The sequence below is a fragment of the Elephantulus edwardii genome, unplaced genomic scaffold (assembly GCF_000299155.1).
Source record: "Elephantulus edwardii isolate Elephantulus edwardi_28Jun2011 unplaced genomic scaffold, EleEdw1.0 scaffold00236, whole genome shotgun sequence".
In the NCBI taxonomy this organism is placed as follows: Eukaryota; Metazoa; Chordata; class Mammalia; order Macroscelidea; family Macroscelididae; genus Elephantulus; species Elephantulus edwardii.
In genome coordinates, this window is record NW_006399986.1 from 3,228,407 (window position 1) to 3,244,755 (window position 16,349).

General features: G+C 51.3%; 1 protein-coding gene across 1 annotated transcript; it reads left to right on the forward strand.

Annotated features, from left to right (window-relative positions):
• The first annotated feature begins 1,523 nt into the window (after nucleotides 1-1,523).
• RRAS (related RAS viral (r-ras) oncogene homolog) lies at nucleotides 1,524-9,117 on the forward strand. Its single transcript, XM_006898660.1, has 6 exons — nucleotides 1,524-1,714; nucleotides 3,844-3,931; nucleotides 4,046-4,148; nucleotides 4,470-4,578; nucleotides 8,794-8,912; nucleotides 9,033-9,117. The coding sequence occupies exons 1-6, from the start codon at nucleotides 1,562-1,564 to the stop codon at nucleotides 9,115-9,117; spliced, it is 657 nt and encodes a 218-aa protein (XP_006898722.1). The 5' UTR covers nucleotides 1,524-1,561.
• Nucleotides 9,118-16,349: the final 7,232 nt, after the last annotated feature.

The following is a 16,349-nucleotide window of genomic DNA, read 5'->3' on the forward strand; positions in this document are numbered from 1 at the left end:
GGGGCCAAGGCGCCGCCGAGCTTGCCGGGACTTGAAGTCCTGAGCCCTGTGTCTTAATGGTTGATGGAGAGCCGCCGAACTCGCCTTCCCACCAGGCAACGGGGCCCTCGGAAGGGACTCGCGCAATGCACGCCGGGAGGCGTAGTCCGCGCGTCGCCTCCGTAGCGCAGGGACAGCGAGAGGTGAGAGGTGAAGTGGGCGGGGCTTCGGGAGCCCGCGATGAAGGCCCCATAGTGCCCTGCGCGCGCGCGGAAAGTGTGGCGGAACAGGAAGTGGCGTAAAGATGCACTTTGCCGATAAAAAGATGCAAGGAAATAGTAGTTCCGCAGAGTGGACATGGGGGGAAAAAAGTCCCTGCTAGTTAAGAGGGTCGTGATGAGTCGTAGTCAGGGTAGCTATCAACAAAGGGGGGCTCACCCCATCCCCTTATCCTAGGATTCTGAGAATCTCAACTCCCTAGTCTAATATAAATGTAGAGCCAAAGACCCCCGAGGCTATAGCCTTCCCCTCCTTAGGGAAGTGGGTTTCCTCCTCCCTCACATTCCGGAGTTCTAGACTCTTTCGTTAGACTTAGCATTCCGTCCCTCCGGACCCTCTTCCAATCAAACTAGGTCCATCTGATCCCTAACTCTCACTTAATAGGAAAAAGAGTCCAGATTCCTCCATCCCATTTCCCTCAATCCTAGAATTCCAAGTTACCAGGCTTGGTCCAAGATTCCAAGTCTCTTAACTCCCTTTGCTGAATCTAACAGTAAGGAACCCACCGCCCTCATCACTCCAGGACCCAAGACTCCAAACCTCCAACCCCATCCTCTCCCATGGACCCAAGATGCTGCTTCCTAAGCTGCTTTTCCAGCACCCATAAATCCTGGCCATAAACCCTTCAGGACCCAGGAGTCCGGACCTAGGCAAGCTGGCTCATGGGTTAGGAATGCAGTGATCTCACGGCTCCTCCCTGCCCGTTACCCGGCTTTCCCCCTCTCGGGGCCCCAGCTCTTCTCTCAGTCTATCTTCCGTTTGGCAGGGACAGCAGGAACCGGAAGCTTAAGTCTCTTTGCAGGCGGAGACTGTAGCCTCCAGCCCAGACGCCTGGGTCATGAACTTGACTAATAGCCTTGGTAGGAGGTGGAACTTCCCCTTAGGACCCTCTCCTTCGTGGGAGCGCGCCTATATACGGCCGCGCGTGAGCCCGGCCTCCCAGCCTCGGGATCTTCATTTACATAACCCCGCCCCGAACCCATCTCGTCCCGCCCCCAGATGCTCCGCTAGTTTTAAGAGCGCGTGGAGCGGCTTAGTGTAAAATTCTCTTATTAGCATATGCCCGCCTCTTTCGGAATTCCCCGTAGTCGCGAAGGTTGTTGACCCGCCTATATTTGCATAGCTCCTCCTCCCTCGTCTTGCCTCCTCCTTAAGTGTCCTGAGACACGAGCCCTCGTCGTGGGAGCTGATGAATATGCAGTAGCTTCATTAGAGTAGCCTGTCCTGAGGCCCCGCCCGGCTGCCCCCAGGCCCCGCCCGGCTCCCCCCAGGCGGTAGAGGCGGCGGCAGCAGCAGTGGCGACATGAGCAGCGGGGCGGCGTCCGGGACGGGGCGGGGGCGGCCCCGGGGCGGGGGGCCGGGGCCTGGGGACCCCCCGCCCAGCGAGACACACAAGCTGGTGGTCGTGGGCGGCGGCGGCGTGGGCAAGAGCGCGCTGACCATCCAGTTCATCCAGGTAGTGGGCCCTCACCCTGGGGGGGGTGTTCCTGGGACCCAGCACTGAGCCCTTTGGGTGGGGACCCTTAACATCCCAATTTCCCAAATACCTGTCACTCGGTCCTTACTATGAAGCCCTCTAATCTCAGAAGAGCTCCCCAGATTGTAGACCTGAACCCTGCCAGGGACCACCACCCCTTATACTTGGGACCTTCCTCTTGCATCCTGAGACCCTCCACCCATTTCCAAAGTATCCAAGACCCTCCTTTCCAACTGAGCTGGCCCCAGTGACTCCCGGCATCACCCCACACCAATAGATTCACTTCATTCTCATCCTGAGCCTGCAAAGGTCTACACCTCCCCATACTCCAGCTCCACTCTTCAATCTCTTCTTTGACCCAAAACCTCTGAGGGGCACCTTTAAGATATTTTTTTTTAGTATCAGTATTGGGGAGCTTCCCCAGTATCTAGAAATGACGCCCAAACCTTGTTCCTTCTGGAGCCAGCCAGTCCCAGGGGAGGCCTTTACCCTGGCTCTGAGAAGATTTAAACTTCAGTCCCTAGAAACTTCAAGCAGATCTTGTCCGTTGGCCATTCCAAAAAAGTCCCAAAATCTCATGTCTCATGACTCCCCACATCCCACCTGTCCCAGTCTCTCTGTACCCTGAGTTTTCCTACACAACATGCCCCATTTTCCTGTGATGTCCCCCTAAGTCGTCTGCCCCTAGGCATCTCTGACACTTTAAGACCTCATCTGACCCTAGAACTCCATCTCGAGACTCTAAACCCACTCACCCCTGTACTATTCCAGGATAGATCTCCCCATGCCAGGAGTCACCTCAGCATTCACCCCCAGTTTTCAAGCTGTGCTCTTGAACACGCACCCCTAACCTCCACCTCTCAGCTGCAGCCCTCCAGGACCTGTTCCCTGCGTCCTGGTTCTGAGACAAGGCTTCTCTGAGGTCCTCTCTCACTGATGGCTTTCCATCCTTCAGACCCCCAGCCACCACCAAATCATCCCCTCTCTCAAAACTTCCATCCTGCCCTGTTCCCTTCTCATGTCAGAGAAACCCCAGCATGGTAACTTCCCCTGAGGTCCGAGGCCCTGGGACCCCAGACCGTTCAAGGATGCTAGCAAGCCTCTGCGTCAGGGATCCTCTCTCTGGGAACAGAAAGCCCAAGTTCCAGGTCCCCAGCCGCCAGGAGCTGACCCAGAACAGGCCAAAATCTGGGCTGGCGAGGGCAGGACCCAGGCAGGAAGGGAGGGACCCGGCCAAGGGTGGGGCAGCCTCTCTAAGGCCGGGTTGGAACCAGGACCTTCCCCTGGGAGGAGACACTGAAGGCCAGCGGAGAAGGAGGGGAGGAGGGGAGAGGAGGAAGAGGAGGCGGGAGAGTTGGATAGGGTACAGCACACTTTCAGCACAACAGCTCCCTAACTGAGGGCTTACTGCATGCTGGCTGAGGTGTTAAGTGCTTGAAGGGGATTTTCCCAGAATTTCCCAAGAGCTGATTAGATGTCACATATTCGTTTTCTTTTCTAAATGAAGAGAAGTGATCCCTCCCATGTCACACAACTATGAAGTGATTACAGTGACAGACAGAGATGGACTTGGTGCCAGACAGAGAGGACCCAGAAAGACTAAGAGAGATAAGGGAAGAGATTATAAAGGGAAGAGACTGAGGGGAGGGTCGGAGGAGAGTAGAGAATGAGGGAGGCCAGGAGAGAAGAGAGAGAGAGAGAGAGAGAGAGAGAGAGAGAAGGGAGGCCAGGGGAGGGGGCACAGAGACCCAGAGAGAAAGGAATAGAGACCCAAAGAGAAGGTAATAGAAACCCAGAGAGAGAGAATGACTGGGACCCAGAGAGAGAGGGTAATAGGGACCCAGAGAGAAGGTTAGATAGAGACCCAGAGAGAGGATGATAGAGACCCAGAGAGGAGGTAATAGAACCACAGAAAAGTGGGAAACAGAGACCTAGAGAGAGAGAAAGAGAGAGAGACAGAGCGTAGGAGGGGACAGACAGTCAAAGAGAGGGACAGAAGAGGACGCAGCGGCCCAGAGTGAGAAGGACAGACCCAGAAGGGGGCACCCAGGGCAGGGTGCATCCTCTCTGGGGGGCTCTATCGTAACGGTGCCCTCCCCCACCCCCAGTCCTACTTTGTGTCTGACTACGACCCCACCATTGAGGACTCCTACACCAAGATCTGCACAGTGGATGGCATCCCTGCCCGGCTGGACAGTGAGGACGGCAGGGGGTGGTGGGGGGCAGCTAGGGGGGTCCCGTGAGGGTTGCTGGGGCGGGGAGAACCTTGTCCCACGTGATCCTCCCCCCCCCCCCCCGCCTTCCCCACAGTCCTGGACACGGCAGGCCAGGAGGAGTTTGGCGCCATGCGGGAGCAGTACATGCGTGCCGGCCACGGCTTCTTGCTTGTGTTCGCCATAAATGACCGGCAGAGGTGAGGGCTGTGGGGGACAGAGTGAGGGATGGGGCCTCCCCTTCTGTCAGCCTTTCACTCCTCTCCAGAGCTGACCCTGCTTCCCTCCTGCTCTGAGACCTCCATAGCTCTAAAGAGCCTCAGGGTATCATTTTAAACCTTTCTTACCACTGGGAAATGCTAACGGGAAGGTCAGTGGTTCAAATCCACCCGCCTCTCTGAGGGCTTTCAGAAAGATCCCAGCCTCGGGAATTTCTGTGGGGCAGCCCCCCACCTCCGTCCTACAGAATTGCTGTGAGTCAAGAGTGGGCCACAGGTTTGGTTTTGGGGTCTCGTCCACAGTTTCAACGAGGTGAGCAAGCTCTTCACACAGATCCTCCGCGTCAAAGACCGCGACGACTTCCCCACTGTGTTGGTCGGGAACAAGGCAGACCTGGAGGCCCAGCGGCAGGTGGGGGACCCCGGGGACCCCCTCAGGATGGGGAGGAGCTCATCTCCGCATACCTCCTGTGGTTGCCGTCCTCTCCTCACCCCGGCACCTGAGATGTCTGCAGCCCCTACCTTAGCTCACACATCATGGGGCACTGCAGAGGTGTTCTCCCCAAGTCAGACTTTAGGGTCCCCTAGCGCTGCCTGATGGGAAACCAGATCCCAGGAGTCTCCAGAGAGCAAGAAATGGTAGTTCATTAAGCTGCTTGTCTTGTCCGGCCTCGCCCTCTTGGTTCCTACAGCCCCGTCATTCTCAGCCCTGCATCTCCCCCGCCTGGACCTCACCCCAGCCTCCAGCCTCTCCTACTTGACCCCAAAGCTGACTCTGCTCCTCTCCTGCCCAGGGACCATTCTGGCTCCCTAGTGTCCCCAGGGTTTAACCTGCCTTCTGTACCCTGAGAAGCTCTGTCCCTTTCTCTCCTGGGGGAGCGGGTTTCGAGCAGCTCAGGTCTGGCCACTAATCTGTCTCAGTTCCTAGTGCTGCGAGTGGGGAGGTTTAAGGAACAGAAATGGAGTTTCTCACTCAGTTTAGGAGGCTCAGAGTTCAAATCTCTCTCCTGCTCAAGGGGACAAGGAGCCCTTCTGTCACAGTGATTAAAAGAGTATAGCTGATAACGGAAAGGTTGGTGGTTCGAGCCCACCAGCTGCTTCTTGGGAGAAAAAAAATAAGTAGGCTGCTTCTGGAAAGATTCCTAGCCTTAGAAATTGTGTGTGTGGGGGTGTCTTCCAACTAGGAAAGTTACTTAGAATTACAATAAAGATTACATCAATTCTATAACCTTAAAAAAAAAAAGAAATTGTGGGGGGTGATTCTGCTCTGTCTTACAGGGTCCCCCGAGTTAGGACCTACATGGTATCAGCAGGCCAAGCAGCTTTCTCATTGTTCCTTGAGGTTTCCACGTGCTGTCTTCCTCCTACTTGAGCTCATTTCTCTCTGTGTTCTGTTGTTAGGTCTCATCTGCCCCATAGAGTTCCGAAGTTGGGAATCTCTTTGGGGAATTGCCAGGTTTGTCTTTGGTGAGCCAGCTAGTGGGTTCGAATTGCCAGCCTTTCTGTTAGCAGGCAAGCACTTGACCATTTTGCTACAGGAGCTCCTGGTCTTGTGGCTAACCAGCTCTTTTTTGGGGTCTCATTCCCGATTAGAGCTAGGAGCCATCCTACACGGATATGGATTGATCTGGTGACTGTAGCAATGGACTCAAACACAGCCCAGGGCAGGACATGGTTCTGATCTGGTATTCATAGGATCATGGTCGACTCAAAGTCACATTACAACAACAGCAGCTCCTGAGGCTAGGAATCCTTCTCTTTAAAAAAAAAATTATTAGGGAGCTCTGGTGGCCTAGTGGCAAGACGCTGCACTGCAATCCCAGAGGTACATGGTTCAAATCCACCAGATGCTGTGCTGGAGAAGGAGGGGGCAATCTCCTCCTGTACCAGTCAGATCTGATTTGACGGTACACGTAAAAATAATATAATAAAATTTTTTAAAAAAGAAAAACATTATTATTATTTTGTGTGTACCATCAAATTGGATCTGACTGGTACAGGAGGAGATTGTCCCTCCTTCTCCAGCAGAGCATCTGGTGGATTCGAACCGCGCACCTCTTGGGATTGCAGTACAGCTTCTTGCCACTAAGCCACCAGGAAGTCCTTCTTTTCTAAGAGGAGATGGCCCTTCTTTCTTAGAGCGGCTGGTGGATTTGAAATGCCAACCTCCTGGTTTGCAAACAGACACCACCAGGGATTCGCATATAGAGTTAATGAGCTGAAAGGCCAGTGATTTCTTGGAAGAAAGGGCTGAGGATCCACTTCTGAGAAACTCAGTCTCTGAAAACCCTGTGGGGTGACGCATGTGGGGGTCACCCTGAGCTGGAACTGACTGGCTCCCCCACCTAGTTCCCAGGGCTCTGTTATTGCCACCAGAGAACTCGCCTTTTAGATGAGGCCTTTGGGGCTTTCCAGAGTTGGCTAAAACTGTCTCCTCTGCCTGGAATACCCTTTCTTCTCCTTTGCCTGAGGAACTTCTAGTTATCTAACACCCCAAAGGGCAGACATCTGTGGCCTCCCCTTTACCAAGTCGCTTCCCGCTCGTGGTGTGTTTCTGAGGCAGAAAATCTTAACAGGAGGATATGGCCCAGCACGTAACACGCTGCACCACCATGGCTCTTTAACTCGACGCATTCACTCCCTGCCATTTAATTGATTCCTCATAGCTTCTCCAAAGCTGTGGGTCCTACAGATCACCTATCTGTTTCACTCAAGAACATGGCCTATGTTTCTCCTGAGCAGCAGTGGGTGGATTCAAACCACCAGAGAAGCAAAATCTTTGGTTTAGTAGCACAGCGCTCTACTGACTGAGCCACCACCTAACTCCTTACAGGGGATCAGCCCTCCTTGGGTGATCTCCAGTTTTCTGGACTTTTCTTTCTTTCATTGGAAGCACCCACAATGCATTCGGTGCGTCTCAGCCTTCCTGTGAAAGCTTTAGGACATCATCAGAAGGGAGGTTCAGGGGTGTATTCACTCACGTGGTGAGATTCAGGCTTTAAACATTTCCTTAAACACACACACACACACACACACACACACACACACACACACACACCCCAAATGAAGCCAAAACCCTTTTTGTTAATATTTGAGCCTTCCTGCAATGCTGGGCGAGGCGCTTCTGTGGAGAGGGACAGCATACTTGGGAGGAGAAGTGAAAGAGAAGAAGGCCTTCAACCACAGGGGTTGACACAGTGACGGCAGCAGTGGGCTCAAGTGTCAGAGATGATGAAGACGACACAGGGTTCAGGTCTGTTGTTCATCTGAGTTGTAGTTGATGACCCCTAACAGCTACAGAGCAGACTGGTATTCCTTTCAACCAAGCATCCCTAGTTTGTCTTACACTGTTGATGACAATCCCCACATTAATTGTATCCTCACTCTTCCCCATCCCTCTCTGTGGTTCTTGTTTCCACTCATCCATCCACTCTCACCTGTCCCACCTTCTGAGTTTTATCATTGAGCAAGTGCTGTCTTAGTGATCCTGAGTGATGAGGTATTCTGAGGGCTGAGAGACTCTCTGGAGTTATTGTTTATTATGTAAGCCTCTTTGAGGAGCCCTGGAAATTTGTCTGCTAATTGAAAGGTCTGTGGTTTGAACCCACCAAGCCGCTCTGTGAGACAAAGAAGACATGGCAGTTAGCTTCTGTAAAGATTGTTGTTGTTGATTGCCATTGAGTTGAGCACGACTCATAGCGACACTATGAACAAAAGACATGAAGTATTTCTATAACTATCGTCATTTCTCAAAGTTCATAGTTTCCAGAGGCAGGTTGTTTAGGAAGTGGATACGGCTTTGGAAACCCTAGGGGGGCAATTATCTTTCCTATAGGATCTGAGTTGATAATGGAAATCAAAGTGGACAGCAATGGGTCTGGTATTAAGGTGTCAGGAGACTCAACTTTTAGCTTAACAATAGACAGGCCTATACGGTGACCAGTAACACCAGTCAGACACTCGTTCTTTAGAATAACCAGCTACATACAGTCAAAAGAGCAGGCCTTGGCCAAAGAGAGAAACCTGAAGACAGTAAGAGGTATAACAGAGGATTCATGGAAATGAGAATCACAGGGAGGAAGTGGGAAGTGTGCGGTTACATTGTGGGGGTTGTAACCCGTGTCATAAAGCAAAGTGTGTATAAATGGTTGAATGGAAAGGCCAGTTTGCTCTGTAAACTTTCACCCCGTCACAATTTTTTTTAAAAAGCAAAAGCGACAACAAGAGAGAGGCTAAGAGGATATGTGAGAGTGGGTTTAGTGTTTTATATTATTATTATTTTGTGCGTGTGTACCATGAAATCGGATCTGACTGGTACAGGAGGATATTGTCTCTCCTTCTCCAGCAGGGCATCTGGTAGATTCGAACTACGCACGTCTGGGATCAATCATACTATTCTTAAGAAAATAAGGTGGAGAGTGTGGAGGAAAGGGAACAATCGGCCCAAAAATGTGGGACATAACTGTTGCTGGGTCAAAGTACAATGGACTCCATTCCGCATTGGGAACTTTCTGGAGCGGAGAACTTGGCAGCTGCCTGTTTGACACCAATCTGCCCACGTATCTTACGCTGGGGGGTGGGAAGCACCCATAACTCAGGGCTCTGAGTGTCCCTGTGTCTCCCCCAGGTCTCCCGAACCGAAGCGTCCACCTTCGGCGCCTCCCACCACGTGGCCTACTTCGAGGCCTCGGCCAAGCTGCGCCTGAATGTGGACGAGGCCTTCGAGCAGCTGGTGAGGGCTGTCCGGTGAGTGGCGTCCCTGTGCGCGCGTCCCTGTGCGCGCGTCCCTGTGCGCGCGTCCCTGTGCGCGCGTCCCTGTGCGCGCGTCCCTGTGCGCGCGTCCCCGCTCATCCCTTTCCTCCCCAGACGATACCAGGAGCAGGAGCTGCCGCCCAGCCCGCCCAGCGCCCCCCGCAAGAAGGACAGGGGCTGCCCCTGTGTCCTCCTGTAGCCCCGGGGGGACAGCGGTGTCAGCACAAGCTCTCGGGACGGGACCAGCTATCCTCGCACCTCGCTGAGCCTCAGTTTCCCCGCCTGGGTCTCCCAGGATACACTACACTCTCCGACCCCTACTTCCCGGCCACCTCTGGCCGCTGCCACTGTGTGCCTTCTGCCATCGCCGCCTCTGGCCGCCCGCACTTCTGCTGGGGGTGAGGGGTTCCCGGGCAGCCAGGTCACTGCTGTATATAACCCCCCCTCGAAGAAATAAACGTCACTGCCAATGCCAGGGGCTGATTTTAAAACAGGGGAGGGGGCTCCGGGCAGGGTGGGCGAACACACACACACACACACACACACACACACACACGAAAACTCACTCCATCTGGAATCCTGAGCTGGGGAGGAACAGGAAAAATGCCAAACCAGGCATCAAGGGGTGGGATAATGGGCAACGGGACTCCCCCCTCAGGAGGGAAACCCCACATTTTCTATTTTCGTGAGCCCTCTGTTGGGAAAGAGATTTAAAAGTTTGGTGGGGCTTTCTTATACCTGGAAAGTTCTAGAACTTTCCATGGTCCCAAATGGCAACCAAAATCAGTTAGAGGCAGTTGAACCTTTTCTGACTCATCGCGACCCCACGTGATGAAGTACGACTGCCCCATAAGGTTTTCTTGACTGTAACCTTCTCAGGAGCCAAATGCCAATTCTTTCCAAGAGCTCCTGGGTGGATTTGAACTGTCAACCTTTCACTTTGCATCTGAGCACTTAACTAGAGCATCACTAGGGCTTCTTATTGTAGCCGGAAGCTACATGGGGCTATTTCAGTTCAGGGAACATAAAACTGAGTATTTTAGCTGTGGTTAGTGGCTACCCTCGTGGGCAGGGCCAACACATAACTTCTCCACCATTGCACAATGACTCGCGCATTATCAGACGGTGTTCTAGAAGTTTCCAGGATCTTGGAAGCATGTACTGTTACAAACCCTGCCTGTCCCCTCCACTCCCACTGTGCATGTATTGAGAAAGGCTACTTGGCTGGAGGGTAGAGAAGACGCGGTGGACAGAATTGTGTGTAAGTAGCCAAGTGGCAAATTCACACAGTTCCAGAAACTTCCTCAGTGAGGTCGTTGTTGAACTCTGCCTCTAACTCCGAAGGCTGTGTGGACGGGCCCGCCCATGGGAAGAGCAGAAGTCAGGGGTAAGGTGAGGCTTTAGAGTGGAGGTTGAGAACACATCTTGGTCTGGTAAAGTACCTCCGTCATATTTCCTGGGAACATTTAGACTCCTCTTCAACCCTGGATTCCTAATTCTTCAGTCCATCTGCTACTCCAGGCAGCTGCATCCAGAATGGAAGACCACCCACCCACCCCACTCAACACACCAGATCAGAAACCTCCTTCCAGATGTCTGTGTGCACACACTGGAATTTCAGTGTGTCATGAATCAAGGATACGCTCTGCTCAGGGACCCTCATCTCTGTAAATGCTGCCCTCACATCCACCTCAGAACCCGGTCCTGTAGCAGGTGGATCTACAAGGAACACTGGTTCCAAGCTGCTGCCACCTTCAGCTCACGGGAACTTCATCCTCAACAGTTGTTGAGGTCTGTGCCCTCCGCATGGCCAGTAGCAGATTGGATCCCTGATATCCCCGATTTTTGGAGTTGTTGTTGGGTACCATAGAGGCAGAACCGACCCACAGGGGACCCTCCAGCAGGTTTTCCAGCAGTTAATCACCTGGGGAGGAGATTACCCATCCTTCTCCTTCCTTCAGAGCAGCTGATGGCCTCGAACCACGTGCCTTTGGGATTGCAGTGCAGCTTCTTACCACTAGGCCACCAGAGCTCCCTGATTTTTGGGGTAGTTCACAGCATCTTTCTTCCTCATCTTATTCTGGAAGCTTTGCTGAAACATGTTCGGCTTGAGAGTCTCCACTTGACAGAGGGATTCGAACCTGCATCTCTTGCACAAGTAGGGTTCTTAACCACTGCACCCCAGCTCCTTTCTGGAATCAGGTTCCAACTAATTATTGACACCTGGTTGGAGCCAAATCAGGGCTGAGCCTCCACTGTGGTTTGGAGGCTGTAAATCACGTAGGAGGGGCGATTTGGTGGATTCAAACTTCCAGAGTCTCACCTCTTGGGTTGGCAGTGCAACTTCCTACCCTACAGAGCACCCGAGGCCTTCAGGGCGTTAAATCCAACCATGCCTCCTCAGTCCCATCTGTAAAATGGGCAGCAACCCAGGTGGGTGTAAATTCAAGAGGCTGGCACCCAGGGAAGGCGCACAGCGCCTGGGACGTACAAAGCACACAGTATCAATGACCATGGCCCCACTATTCTCCTGCCCCAGAACCATGAATGTCCCTCTTGTTTTCTGATAGAACAGTGATTAGCTCAATATCCCTTTCCGGGTCTCATTTTCCCTGAATGTTGGCCTAGATTCAACCTTCCACCCTGGGAATAAATTCAGCTGTGATGTATTGTGCCACAGCCCCGTTCTTCCCAAGAGGCTCAGCACTCCAGGGGCCCACCCCTGACGAGCAGCGTTATTGCAATCAGTTTCCCAAATAAGTCCTGACATTGTCACTCAAGGCCTAGCTAGGGATGAACTCCTCCCAAGAACCTGGATCTGGTTGACAAGAGGGAAGGACAGACAGTACGTGGACCCCCAGCTATCCCTCGCAAAAGAGGTCATTCCCACCCTTTTTCTATTTTGATGTGGGAGATTCACTTGGGATAAAGCTTCTCATTTGAAAAGATACAGGGTTGTGCTGGGCAGTTTGGCTAAGCCTTGTGGTTATTTCCATTCAAATTACGTGTATAAAATTAAAACTGTGAACTGTGGCTAGTGGCTTCCCTTGTAGACAGGCAAATATAGCACATCCATCATCGCAGAAAGTTATATTGGACAGTGCTGTTCTAGAAGGTTCCAGAAGCTGGCCCGTGCCAACATCCGCCCTGCCAAGTCCCACCGTCAACACTCCCCCAGCTGAGGGGCCGAGCCTATCCCTCGTGAGGTCAAGTTCTTGGCCAGGAGCCTCCACTCCTTGCAGGACTATTAAGATGTGCTTTTTGGGGTGATGAAACTTCTGCTTCCTCCAAAGAAAGGCACCCATAGAGACCCAAGCAACAACTGGCAGGCCATTTTTGGAAGGTTCTTGGCCACTATTCCACAGCTTCTTGGACAATGGCTAAGAGGCTGGGCCAGTCTTTTTGGCGTCTCCCGGGGAGCCTTGTTTGTGCTTGTCTGCATGGTTCCTGTCCACCCCTGGGCCCTGGCAGGCCCCGTGACTCAGTCTCTCTGGATCTTGGCATCTCCCTCTCTCCCCTTCTTGCCGTGTCTTGGGCCCATACCAAGCCTCTCAGGGTCTCCTCCAGTGATGATTAACAGGAACGATGAGCCTGGCCGAACAGTGCTTCAAACACATGGGCTTCCTCCATCTTGCCAAAAGCCCACTTTACAGATGACAAAGCTGAGGGCCAAGGCTGTCAGCCAGCGTGTTGTTTTAAGTGCTGGAGCTGGGATTTCATCTTGGGCAGCTTGTTCCAAACTACAGGGTTATCATTTGTCCCGTTCCTCCTCCTGTCCCCGTGGATAATCTTGAACCACCTTCTAAACATGTCACCTACTTCAGGGCTCCACCCTGATCCCAGAAAGTTAAAACCACCCAGCCCAGAACCCTGAAAAGGCCATCCTCGATTCTGTTAAATACATATTTCTAGAAAGTCAATCTTTGATTAAACTTTTTTTTTTTTTTGGCTGCCACACAAGGGTCTAGAACAATGAACTGAATCCCTGAATAGAGCAAATAATTCAGGTTTGAATAGAGCAAATAATTCAGATTGCTTGGCTGTGAACAGAAAGGTTGGAAGTTCAAGTCAGCTTAGGGGGCCCTTAAAAGGGCTGGCAAAACTAAAAAAACCCCAATCCTTTTTGAAGTCCTGTGTGGTACCTTAATAGGAACAACAACAACAAAATATAGACCAAAAATATCCCTCGAATGTTTTTTTTTCTTCTCTTCTCCAGCACCATAGCTCAAAGGCATCAATTCTTCTGTCATCTTTGCTCACTGTCCAGCGTATGCTATTATTTACTTACTGTAGGTCTAACCTCACTGCTTTCCTTTACAAAGTCTCCTAGCTGTCAGATTGATTCCCTTCTCTTCTCATATCTGGTTTCTCATTTCTGGTTGTGTTCTGGAATGTTCTTTTTAAAAATTATTATTTTGTGTGTGTGGGTGTGTACCGTCAAATCGGATCTGACTGGTACAGGAGGAGATTGCCCCTCCTTCTCCAGCAGAGCATCTGGGGGATTCGAACTGCGCACCTCTGAGATTGCAGTGCAGCTTCTTGCCACTAGGTCACCAGAGATCACTGGAAGTGTTCATCACAAACACATAGATAAACTAACAGAGGATGTTTGCACTCAACTATCTGTATGGGATCAAGTCAAAAAGAGCAATTCAGAAGACCAGACAAGAACTCAAGCCTGAGGAGTGAGATTGTGTGAATGGGGTGAGAACTCTGTGCAGAGCTTGCTCCCCCGAAGAACCAACGGTCACACAATGTACACTAGAAACGGCCAAATGAGATGCTTTCTGTTGGGAATCTTGGCAACAACAAAGCAAAGATCAAAAGGGCAGCACTTGCCTGGGGTGGGGGTGGGGTATAGAAAGCTCAGAGCGAGGGGAATGGTTAAACGGGAGATGTGGGGGTTACCGGAAGATTCCAACTCAAACCCTGTGAATTGGTAAACCAAGCTGCTCTGTAAACTTTCACCAAATAACAAATTAAAAACAAAACATCACCACCATCGCCACCACAATGGAATACTATGCAGCACTGAAAAATAAAGAACCCATGAACTATGCAAAATGGATGATCCTGGAGGACATTATGATGAGTGAAATATCTCACTCACAAAAGGACAAATATTGCATAGGGGCCACTGCTGTAAAACAGGACAGACACTGGGGTTGAGGGAAGGCAGAGGAGGAGGGGAGGAATGATATATATATACATATATACTGTATTGGAACAGATGAGGGAGAGAACTGTTTAAAAGGGAGACACGAATGGGTATTCTTGTCATGACAGGAGTCCAGAGTGAAGGCTGCACAGTGGAGTGGACTTGGGGGTAGGGATTGCATAACAATGAAAAGAGTTTTACTTTTCAAGGAGAAGACTGAATTGGGGGGAGGGTGTGGGCAGGGAGAAAAGTGCAACAATAAATGACTGGAAACCCTAAGTCTCTATAAACTTTCATTAAAGTTAACTGGGGAAAAAAAGATACATTTTTAACAGGCACAGTCCTGCATAAATATACAGACAGGCTCATCAAAAGCTGGAGTTGACCAGATGCTAAGTGATTTGGAACGAGAGCTTTCTCTCCATTTCATCTGAAGCATCTAGAACAGCAATGACCCACCCCCCTTGGGCCCCTACCCCCTGGTCGACCACCCACCCGCAGGGCAGATGTCAGGATTCTCAAACACCAGTGTTCCATTTCTGACCAAGAAGGCCTAGGTTTTAGAATGCCCTCAGCTGAGGCTAGCAGTTCTAGAACACGACCAGGGAGCCTCCGGATTCTTGATACTCTGATTCTAGAATATTACTTCTCAAACTTGGAAGTTCTCCAGAGTCATCAAGATTTTATTAAGAAGTGGATTCAAGGGAGTTCTGGTGGCCTAGTGGCAAGAAGCTGCACTGCAGTCCCAGAGGTGTGTGGTTCAAATCCACCAGAAGCTCTGCTGGAGGAGGGGCAATCTCCTCCTGTACCAGTCAGATCTGATTTGATAGCACACACACAAAATAATAATTAAAAAAAAAAGAGAGAAGTTGATTCAGTAGAACTGAAAAGTGGGCTGGCAAGATCTCAATTTCTACCATTTAGGGCAATGCTCACACACTTTTGAGAATCACCCTGTTCCTCAGTGTTGCAGGCCAGGCTCTAGAATATACAGTCAATTCACCTGCTGTCCTCTAGTTCGAGGGTTCAAGAACACAGAGGCCCCCCAAGTCATCATCAGAGAGCCAAGAATAAACCAGGCAACTCCTGACATCTGTGACAGCCCACCTTTTCTCCCATGGAGCAGATGGTGAAATCGAACCTTGTGCCTTTGGGTTGGCAGTGCAACTTCTTACCATTACACCGCTAGAGTCCCCTTGTGACCATCTGTAGTGATTTTAAAACACAATAATCAACTCTGGTGCCCTACCCTGCAGGAAAGAGAGCATTAATTCCCTTCTCTTTGTGCTAGATTTCGTGACTAGCTTCAAATGACCAGTGTAACAGGAGTGATGGTGGGTTATGTGCCAGGTTATGACCTGAAAGCTTTGTGATTCTCTCTTGGACCACTCGCTTGGGTTAGCTGCACTGTTAAGACATGGAGGTGGTGAGGAACCGACCCCTCCAGCCAACAGCCGTGTGAGAAGACCGCCTTGGCCATGGCTGTTCCTGACCACCCCTACTTTCAGATGACTGCAGCCCTGAGAAACCCAGGGCAGACCCTGACCTCGAGAGCAAGGCCCTTCACCCCCCTTTCCAGCAGCCTAGAACTGAACTCACTCCCATGGGGCCAACTCTCAGCTAAACTAAGACAGGCAGGTCTGCAAAGCGACTATGTTCTTGGAACAATTAACTGTGTAATATTCAAAGGGAAGCATCTGCCTATGGATAAAGCTGGAAGGGAGGGGTGAGGAGACTTGAGTGGAAAGGAGAATCCCAGGGAGGAAATGGGATGAGTTCTGCGGTCACAGTGTGGTGCCTAACTAGCACCATCAAACACAACGTGTCTGAAAGATTGAATAGAAAACCAATTTGCAGGGAGCTCTGGTGGCCTCGTGGCAAGAAGCTGCACTGCAATCCCAGAGGTAGGCGGTTCAAATCCACCAGAAGCTCTGCTGGAGAAAGAGGGGCCATCTCCTCCTGTACCAGTCAGATACGATTTGACGGTTGTTGTTAGGTGCCGTCGAGTAGTAGACGACTCATAGCGACCCTATGAACACAAAGCCTGAGCACTGTTCATACAGAGTGTCTGGAGACAAGCCATTTCGGAAGTGGATGTCGCTCCTGCTTCCAGGCTTGTTTTAGTTGGGAAGCTCCAGCCAACACTGTCCACCATGGGTACCCATTACCACGATTGGCACATCAGTGTCACAGGCTTCAGCATCACAGCAACCACGAGTTACCTCTGTACAGCAACGCACAGAACAGTGCTATAATTTGACGGTACACACACA

What these genes read in the sequence shown, in the direction of transcription:
- RRAS (XM_006898660.1), top strand. Translation starts at nt 1,562, where the DNA reads ATGAGCAGCGGGGCGGCGTCCGGGACGGGGCGGGGGCGGCCCCGGGGC. An exon ending in GCCATAAATGACCGGCAGAG is followed by an intron (nt 4,149 to 4,469) that starts GTGAGGGCTGTG and finishes TCTCGTCCACAG; the next exon opens with TTTCAACGAGGTGAGCAAGC. An exon ending in CAGCTGGTGAGGGCTGTCCG is followed by an intron (nt 8,913 to 9,032) that starts GTGAGTGGCGTC and finishes TTTCCTCCCCAG; the next exon opens with ACGATACCAGGAGCAGGAGC.